Source organism: Triticum urartu, chromosome 3A (genome assembly GCF_056163025.1).
Source record: "Triticum urartu cultivar PI428250 chromosome 3A, HENAU_Tu73, whole genome shotgun sequence".
NCBI classification, from domain to species: Eukaryota; Viridiplantae; Streptophyta; class Magnoliopsida; order Poales; family Poaceae; genus Triticum; species Triticum urartu.
The window spans coordinates 497,839,994-497,849,910 of record NC_141875.1 but is presented as its reverse complement, the minus strand read 5'-3'; the positions used below and the strand labels follow the sequence as shown (position 1 = coordinate 497,849,910).

General features: G+C 47.2%; 1 protein-coding gene across 1 annotated transcript; it reads right to left on the bottom strand.

Moving 5' to 3' along the window:
• Nucleotides 1-4,182: 4,182 nt before the first annotated feature.
• Nucleotides 4,183-7,906, bottom strand: LOC125548561 (carotenoid cleavage dioxygenase 8 homolog B, chloroplastic). The gene is made up of 5 exons (XM_048712131.2): nucleotides 7,488-7,906; nucleotides 5,511-6,254; nucleotides 5,202-5,395; nucleotides 4,813-5,105; nucleotides 4,183-4,722 (listed from the first exon to the last, which is right to left on the bottom strand). The coding sequence occupies exons 1-5, from the start codon at nucleotides 7,788-7,790 to the stop codon at nucleotides 4,574-4,576; spliced, it is 1,683 nt and encodes a 560-aa protein (XP_048568088.1). The 5' UTR covers nucleotides 7,791-7,906; the 3' UTR covers nucleotides 4,183-4,573.
• Nucleotides 7,907-9,917: the final 2,011 nt, after the last annotated feature.

Sequence of the window (9,917 nt, the reverse complement as noted above, 5' to 3'; positions counted from 1 at the left end):
TCAAAGGTTCAACTATTTATTTGCTCCTTTATGTTGATGATATGCTTATTGCTGCAAAGAGTATGTCATATATTAATGAACTAAAGAAGCAATTGAGTAATGAGTTTGAGATGAAGGATTTGGGTGCAGCAAAGAAAATACTTGGCATGGAAATATCCAGAGATAGACCGTCTGGAAAAGTGTATCTCAGTCAGAAGGGATATATTGATAAAGTTCTTCGTCGTTTTAATATGCATAATGCCAAGCCGGCGAGTACTCCGTTAGCTGCACACTTCAAATTATCATCAGCTTTATGTCCTAAGTCAGATGCAGATATTGAGTACATGTCTAGAGTTCCCTATTCGAGTGCAGTTGGTTCACTTATGTATGCCATGGTTTGTTCTCGTCCGGATTTATCATATGCATTGAGTGTTGTCAGTAGATACATGGCTAATCCTGGAAAAGAACATTGGAGAGCAGTTCAGTGGATTTTCAGATACCTGCGTGGTACTTCTAATGCTTATTTACAGTTTGGGAAATCTAGAGATGGACTTGTTGGTTTTGTTGATTCTGATTTTGCTGGTGATTTGGATAAGAGAAGATCACTCACAGGTTATGTTTTCACCATTGGTGGTTGTGCTGTGAGTTGGAGAGTAACTTTGCAATCTATTGTGGCTTGTTCCACTACTGATGCCGAGTATATGGCTATTTCTGAGGCATGCAAAGAGGCTATCTGGTTAAGAGGTTTGTATTCTGAGCTTTGTGGAGATTCATCTTGCCCTGCCGTATTTAGTGACAGTCAAAGTGCTATATATCTTATAAAGAATTCAATGTATCATGAGAGGACAAAGCACATTGATGTCAGATTTCATTATATTCGAGATGTTGTTGCTGAAGGCGATTTGAAGGTATGCAAGATAAGTACTCATGATAATCCAGCTGATATGATGACAAAGCCAGTTCCGACCAATAAGTTTGAGCTTTGCTCAGGCTTAGTTGGTATTTCTCACTAGTCCTATGGACTTTGACGCACAAGGTGTTTATGCTGATTTGGATGGAGTTATTCACTTTCTTTGACTACCGGAGGAAATTTGGATCAAGGTGGAGATTGTTAAATTGTGATCCAAATTATACCCTGTTGGACTAGACGTAGTACAACCGGTGTGGGCTTTTGCGTTGACGTCGACGCGTACGAGTACAACTCGTTTACTTGTCCTTCAAGGACTTTCATATATACCCCATGTAGTCGCACCTCAGACGGTCTGTCGTCTCATGCTTGTAATACTCCTCCTCATAGTGATTGCGCCTTCGTGCGTCCGTGGTTTTCTCCCGCAAGAGTTTCCACGTAAAAATCTGTGTGCTCTCGTGTCTCTTTTATCTCGTTATTATCTAACAAAAAAAACGTCAGAGCGGAATTGTTTTTTGCCATATGTGTGACACTTATCAGGGTCCTTATTCTAAGACAGTTTCTTAAATTTGTTTCTATGTTAGAAAAAACTGGAGTGGGAGCAGTCTTTTGATAGCTTGTACATAAATTTTTAATTATAAATATAATGTACCGTAGAACAATTGTTCTACGATTTTTATCTAAAAAAAGAATATAAGAACTTATCGCTTCCTTACCAACGCCTCTGCAATTACGAATAACACCCAACATGTAAGATAATCAAGTGGTTTTCTCAACCCGGGGCTGCAGCGACAACTCATGTCGTGCATCCCCTGTAGCTCGAGTTCAAGCTGGACTAGAATGGTGTTACGGCGTTCTGAATTCAGAGACACCAAGATGTGGCTCTTTGATTTTCTATCAAGGTCTTCACATAGCGATGCTACGGTTCTGGCTGTTACTATGTGGTATTTGTGGGAAGCTTGAAATGATGCTCGACACTCTCTTGAAGCACCATCAATTCACACTACAGTGGAGAAGATCCGAGCGTATTCAGACTTGAGCTTGAAGCACCTTTTCAGCTCTGAACCTGTCAAGAGGCGTGAGTCGACTTCAGTCAATCCTTCCTAGACTCCACCGCCGACAGGTAAGGTCTTGATTCATTCGGATGTTGTTGTTTTCTCTGACCTGAACAAGTCTGGAGCTAGTGTGGTAGCTTTAAACCATGATGGGTGCTGTACTGCTTCTGTTTTTGAACCCCTTCGTGCTGCACTTGAGCCTGAACTACCAGAGGCTTTGGCATTATGTAGAGTTGTGCAATTAGCTAGTGATGAAGGTTATTCTGATGTTATCTTTGTTTCGGGTTGCCTTTCGCTGGTGCAAAGGATGAATTCGAGATCTTGCGATCGCTCCAGCATTGGTACTGTTGTTGAAGACATCAAGTTTGTTTCTCAAAGTTTTGTTTCTGTGGTGTTCAAGCATGTTCATCGGCAAGCTAATGTAGCGGCTCATTTGTTCGAAAATTGCCAGGCGCGGACGAACTCGCGCGCTCTCGGAATCGTCACGCGTTTGATCCCCTGGAGACGTGAGATGCCTGCCATATTGTACGTGGCGGGTGAGGAGAGTTAATGCATGTACGTAATGGGCAAGAGACGTTGGTGGTGCGGACGTTTTTTTAGCATGATGGTGTGGACGTTAGACGAGGATTTGACGATGTTTTTGTAACGCGTCGTTTGTCTTGTGTTCTGTACCTATGTGTACCGGAAGTAAGAGAACGGCGCGTAACGGGTAACGTACGTTATGTTGTTAAGCGGCCCACCGGATGTATTTAACCCAGCCATTAATGTGTCCTGGCCTGTCAACGCAGCTCATTAATCCGGTACTCCCTTCATCCGAAAATACTTGTTCTCGAAATGGTTGTATCTAGACTTATTTTAGTTATAGATATATCTATTTTATTTATTTTTATGACAAGTATTTTCGTACGGAGGGAGTACTAAGTAAGCATAGGCTTTTCTAAAAAAAAATGTAAGCATAGGCGGCCGCGGGAGAGAGTGATTTGTGCGTGGAGACCAGGAAGGCATTTAGGCAAGTGTGTATGAAATAATTATTTTTTGAGGTAATATCACCAAGAGTCACATAACTTGCGCTGGATGTTTAATGTAGTGCTAGAACTTTGAAAATACGGAATTATGGTCATCTAACTTGACTAAACCTTTAGATACGGTCATAACACACGTATACAAACACATTAGTATGTATGGACCCATCTGCCACTGAGTGAGTGATGCATTTTTTTCCAGAGAACACCCTTGTATTACCTTTTTTTAGAAAAGCCAAACACTACAATGAATTTTGGCATGAAACCCTGTCATCTTTTTTTATTTGTGCACAAGACAGATCACTGTACTGCTCATAAAAGAGCAAATTAACACAAAAAAATGGAAGCCAGGTTTCGAACATGCAACCAAAAATTATTAAATGAGTCGTTATAACTACTACACCATTCACGTTGTACTCTCTATGAAGGATAACAAAATCTATTGAACCAAGCGGTGTGTGGACCTTAAACAGGCTGCAGGTACTGCAACCTTTTTTGCACTTGCTAATTTCTTTAAGATAATTGGTAAACGTAGGTTATACTCATATATTTGTGTGTTAAAAATATACATACAGACGATGATAAGTAAATAAAACATTTAAATATTGCTCTTGACTTACCATATACAATTATGATCTTAGTAATAAAAATAATGTTTAAATATTCATGTACTATAAATATTGTAAACACCACTGAAATAACCTACTTTTAATTTGTTCATGTATTATTATTTCAAAATTTAGATATACTAAAAAATGTTTGTATAATTTCAAATAATACAAATATTTGCAAAATTACAATTCAAACATATTAATTTAATTATACGAATATTTCAATAATTTAGTTAATCAGCGAAGCAGAAGCTAGATCTAAATTTTCACGAACGGTGAACTACATTAAGCAGAAACCGTACAATCCAGCTAGGCGTGGTGGGACCTACATTCAGTTCTCCATACAAACCTAACACAATACAGCCGCATTTAATACAGTACCCAACGCGTCGTCGCTCCGTTCGCGCCAGCTAGCAGGAGCGCGCGAGCCCGTCCGCGCCATCGCCGTTCTCTTTGTTTGTTACCTAAATCTTGTGAGAATTTGTCTAGCTTTCTGGTTTTTCATTCTGCTCTGGGAGACTCTTTGTAACTTTGTTAAGTGATCAATATAGCCGATGTTTCTCTCTGGAAAAAAAGCTCGAGTTCAAGCACAGAACTTACACCAAACAAGACATCCTTTTATTTCCAATGGAATATTAACTATACTACATATACTGGTAAACAACACTAAGCAACGAATTATGTACACATTACACGTTGTGCATTACTTCAGCACTGATAATCGGACCAGGCTACGTACACAATTCCCTGTAGTTTCACCTCCCGTATACAACATCACACATCTGTCTATACATCACTACGTGTATACCTTTTTTCCTACAGAAAACTACTACTAACGATCTGACTATCTTTGTAGCGACACAAACATCCACGTATGCAACCACCGACCTGAATTCATTTCTCTTTCTTTTAGCGACCACCGACTTGGATTCGCTGACCCTGTACGCGAGAAGCTAGCAGAGAAACAATGGCACCGGTTGGTTCTCTGGCTGGTCTGTGTTACTTGTCCCTGGGCACCCAGCAGCAGTGCAAGCCGTAGGGCAGCCCGTAGGGGAACTTGGCCCGGGCAATCTCCTTGAAGCTCTTGGCGTCCAGCACCAGCGCGTAGCCCGACCCGTCCTTGGCGCTCACCATGGATATCGCCACGCCTGCATCAGAATTCGGCAACCCAAAGTCAGACACCAACAACGATGGGCGCGCGCACGAGGACAGAAATAGAAGGAGAAGAAGGAACTGACCGTCGTCTTCCTCGACGGCGCCGGGGCGCGCCACGAAGTAGGGCTCGGACGGCACCGCGCCCTCCTCGTGCCAGTTCTTGGCCGTCTTCTCCACCAGGTCGATCTTGGTGAGCGTGTTGGGGAAGTTGCACGGCCGCCGCGCGCCGCAGGCGTAGGCGTAGCGGTACTCCTTGCCGAGGTGGGCCGGGTTGATGCTGCACATGTCCATGCCGCGGCCGTGCTCCTCCGGGTCCAGCGCCGCCTCCAGCTCGCCGAACGGGCTGCCGTCCAGCGGTATCCTGAACCGCCCCACCCTGCACGTCCATGACCAAACAGATGTACTTTTAGTATTAGCCCATGCGTCAAGATTCGCGCGGGGGCATTCTGACGGAATAATCTGATCTACGTACCTGGCATCGGTGAGGACATCCTCGCCGGTAAATGCCCGGAGATTGTGGAGACGGAGGTTGTCGAGGATGGAGGTGTCGGCGTTGTGCTCGCAGCAGTCGGCGATGATCGCCGTCACACGCCCCTCCTCGTCCTTCTCCTCGTACGCGTTGATGAAGTGGAACGTCACGAACGGCGGCACCTCCACGCTCGCCACCTTTTGGTCAATAAATTATTTTCATCCCAAAATATATCAGAAACCCAGATCGAACGGCCATGGCTAGTACGTATACGACGGAACGATTGTATAATATAGTAGTAGTAGAACTTACGATCTTGCCGCTGGCCTTGCACATGACGTGCATGTAGCTCCCGGACTCGAGGTGCCACTGGAACTTGTACAGCGGCGTGGGCTCGGCGCGGAGGAGGTTGGCGGCGCAGTACCGGAGCGGCATCTCCGGCACGACCACGTAGTTCTCCGTGACGGGGAAGGAGTGCACCCACCCGGGCGCCGGCCCGCCGCGGCAGTCCACCCTGCCCACGAACTGCCTCTCGTTGCTCCCGGCGTCCATCCTCGCCACCACGTAGCCGGGCCGGATCAGGTCCGGGATGAGCGTCCAGAACTCGGTGTCGGTGACGATGGGGTGCGCCGAGTGGATGAGGCCGCCCAGCTTGTCCTCGTACTCGAACTTGCTCACCGTGTCTAGCGTGTCCGGGTCGACCACGATGGAGCCCTTGACGGTCTCCGTGAGGCAGAGCACGCGGCCGTCGCCGAGCCGGACGACGCCGGTGTTGGAGTTGTCGGTGAGGGAGTTGCCGGAGAAGAGGCTCGCCAGCTGGCCGACGAAGGACTTGAAGCTGTCCGGCTTGGGCACCTCGGAGAACTCGCGGTAGCACACCTTGCCGTGCCGGCGCGCCGCCTTGTAGGCCTCCGACTCGATCTGCCGGTGCGCGCCCACGGCGCGGCCGTCGCGGAACGAGACGCGCACCAGCGTGGCGTAGCCGTCGAACAGGTGGCGGAAGCCGTAGTCCCCGAGGTCCCATAGGCCCGGGCCGTTCCTCAGGTACGTGCCATCCTGCAACAGAGCGCATACAATAAACACCCGATCAATTATTGCGGCGCAACGAACAAATCCGTCGAGGTAGATTAAGCTATCGATCGTAGATGATTGCAAAGATGATTAGCTGGACGATTACAATCACAGCTTAGTCACGAGCCTAACCGTATTATACTCCAACATACATCTGCAGATTTAATTCCTCCAAGTCACTGTCCAAGTGGCACGCACGCACACAGTCTAATGCCACAGTGAGCTCATCGCTGGGGGAGTGGAGGGAGGGACAGGAAGGTTTCAGGCTTTGTCTGGAATTTGCGGGGAACAAAGCTAGCTTCGTCAAAAAAAGGTTGCAGGAAGCAACAAAACTATCATCATGAGACAGCGACGCCATTGTCGCCGTCGTGAGCGCTCAAGAGTGGAGCAGCAGAGAATCTTGGGATATATGTTGTCTTCCCCGGTCGCGAGCATGCATCGTGAGTGCCGAGATGCCATCTCGTTATCGCTCGCTAGCTAGGCCTTCTGTTCTATTCGTTCTATACTAGTGTAAATTAGTACATCGGTGTGGCCTTCTTCGCTGTCGATCACAACTAAAGATGCGCGCCAAGTGCTTCCCCAACTGACAGTTACAGTGAGAGATAAAAGTTGGCAACTCTATGCAATATACCCCTCCTCGTTAGGCTAGCTATTAGATCGATAGGCTGATGAGCATGCCACGGACGTGTCCAAGGCTGGCCCAAACTTTTCTTTGTTAATTGCTTATACGAGTATAATATATGCTTTCCTGGCAAAAAAGAGAGACAAGAGTATCATATATGCTTGTTTTAATTCACCTTTTGTGAGTGTGGATGCTTGGCGTTGCCGACACCTTGATGAAAGCAGTTAGGTTAATGGAAAGAATGTGTTACGCTGTGTGGCCTGGTCTAAAAGTGCTTATATGCATATGCCTTCCAAATTTTCTTTTCGGCTTTTGTGAGTAAGAGGAAGATATGCATGCTTTTATCAAACATTTTTTTTAGAAAAAAACATGCATGCATACGGTCAAGGCTTGAATCGAAGTAACGGAAAAGATTCACATTCTCGAAGAGAAAACGCACGGCTAACCTTCGCCTGGGCCACCGGCAGACAGTATAAGATGTTTGTGATTAGTACGTCAGTTCACAAATGAAGAATCTTCTACTAGGAAGGGAGAGAAAACAAGACGAAAAACATGCATAGATAGATAGATTTGTGCAAGCAAAGCAATTCACCCACCAGCCACGTAGGGAGCTTGCCCTCCACTTCCAGCGCGCCCTCCCACCTCTCCTGCCGGATGCTCTTCCACGCCACGAGCTCGTCGGGGCCACCGTCCACGCCGCGCCCACCGCGGCGCCGCGGAGCGCCGATGACGGGGCGTGGCGGCGGGGCGATGACCGCCGGCGGCGCCTCCGTGACCGCGGCAGCCGCGAGAGGCTGCGCCACCGCCCGCTTGTTGCCTCCCGGCTGGCCGGCACGACGGCCCGGCCGGCCGGACAGGGCGGCGACGGTGCAGAGCGAAGATGAGATCGTGGGAGACATGGCGGTTGTCTGGCAATCTAGCAAGATCAAGCTTGGTTGGTGTGCTGTGGCGCCACCCAAGTCAAGTGCTGTGAGCAGAGCTAGGCAGGTGTACTGCTGCTAAGATTTGGTCTGGAATGGTACCCTGGTGAAGGGATGTATATATAGCCCGCCCGGCCCGAGGATGCCCAGGGGTGCGTGTGTGGCGCACATCCGATCTGCGGACGTAATGAGACGGATCGATGGCGAGGCAATGAGATTCGGCATCTCCACTGCTCGAAACCAATGGATGCCGGGCTTGTTTGCACCCCGCTTGTCATGTTACAGCCCGGCTCGCTCCGGTTGGTCCAGCGACCACGTAGTAGCAGTGTCTCTTCGTAACGTACGTAACAACGTGTGGGTATATACGAACCAAACTGTGGTTGGATGGTTAGAAAAATAATGGCATTCTTAACCCATCAGGATTTAAATGAGATTCGACATTATTTCAGGATTTCTGATGTTTGAGTGGAAGAAGACGTTTTCGTCGATGACGAGACGTCTACGGTGATTTTGTAAATCTCAAAATAATATGCCAGCTCCTTCTTTCGAAGATGCTCATAGAAGTAGGCTGTGCATGTATACATTCATAGAATGAGTATATGCACGTATATATAAACCCTTGTGTCTTTACTGATGTTAAAAAAAAATGTATGCGTACGTGGAGCGTCGCGGTCGCGGTCCGGGAAAGTTAAACGCTGGTTTTTTGCGGGGCGAGGCGGAAGATCGTTGTCGGAGGGATACGACTTTCTGCGCGACGAACCGGGCGCATGTACGCACGTACATACGTACCGACGTTTTCAGCGGGTTAACCTCATCGCTGGGACCTTCGCTTGCCTAGGCTCTCTCGGTTTTAACCATTCGATGTGGACAAACGGGCATGGTACATATTTGTCACTCCAACGGAGCTTGCGTGGGGAAACGCGATGCGGATATGGGAAAATTCCAAACCGATTCTTCAAAGCTAGCGTTCTGTAAAATAGCATAGATACAACTATAACGGTGTCGTGTTCTGGCCGAGTCGACCTAGTACCAGTTGCGATTGCTCCGTTTGGTGCTCAGCTAAACCACATATGTGAGTACTTGGCACTATTACTAAAACCTTGTTCCCGCGAATCAACCTGTGGTTGAGTTGGTTAAGTGGACAGTGGTATCCCAATCCATAAGGGTTCAAATCCTGATGCTAGCATTATTCCTGAATTTATTTCAGGATTTCCGGCGATGCGCTTTCAATGGGAGGAGACGTTCCCGTCGACGACGAGGCGTCTATGGTGACTTCGCAAATCTTAAGATGATATGTCGGCTCAGTCTCTCGAAGGTGCTTATAGGGGTAGGGAGCGCTTGTGTCTGTACTGATGCTTAAAAAAAAACCTTGTTCCCGTGACAGTGGCCTAATTGTTCTTTACTACTAACTAATAATCCAATTGACCGTTGGCTCATACTCCTGCAGAGTGACTCGTCGCTAGTACCTCGCCACGGATAACCAAATATCTGTCTTGAACGGCCTGCTCGTCACTAGTACTAGAAAAATGCCCCAGAGGTCAGATTTAGAAAAATAATTAAGATCCAATGTTAAACCAATATTAACATAGGAACTACGGGCCACATATGGGTAAAAAATATCTGGAACCATGTCGAATGGGCTAAATTCACACAGGTCCTAATGGGCTGGGTGGACCCGGACTGTAAATGGGCTGTATGTAAGTATTGCCGTTAAAGGGCCTTTCATGGCCAGATCTGCTAAATTTTTTACTAAGTCAAGTGGACCTAGTAGCCATCAACAGGGACAGCCATTTTAACAAAACGGGCCACTGTTGGAGCATGCCACATGTCTATAATTAATAGGCGCATGTGGTCCATTGGATGAGCGACACTTGTCCCAATGAAAAGATGCCGTGTGACTCCGTTGACGTGTGAGAAGCTGACATGTGGAGGATCGCCAAGCTCGACGTCATTAACGGGTATCGGATTCGGACTCGCACCTGATAGCTTATCGGCGACATGTTACAGTGGCTGCCATGTGTCGACTATCCTTGATGAAACACTTGCATGACAGATCATTTTTGTCATCGAATGAAAGTGGACACTACCATGATGAAAAAGTGATTA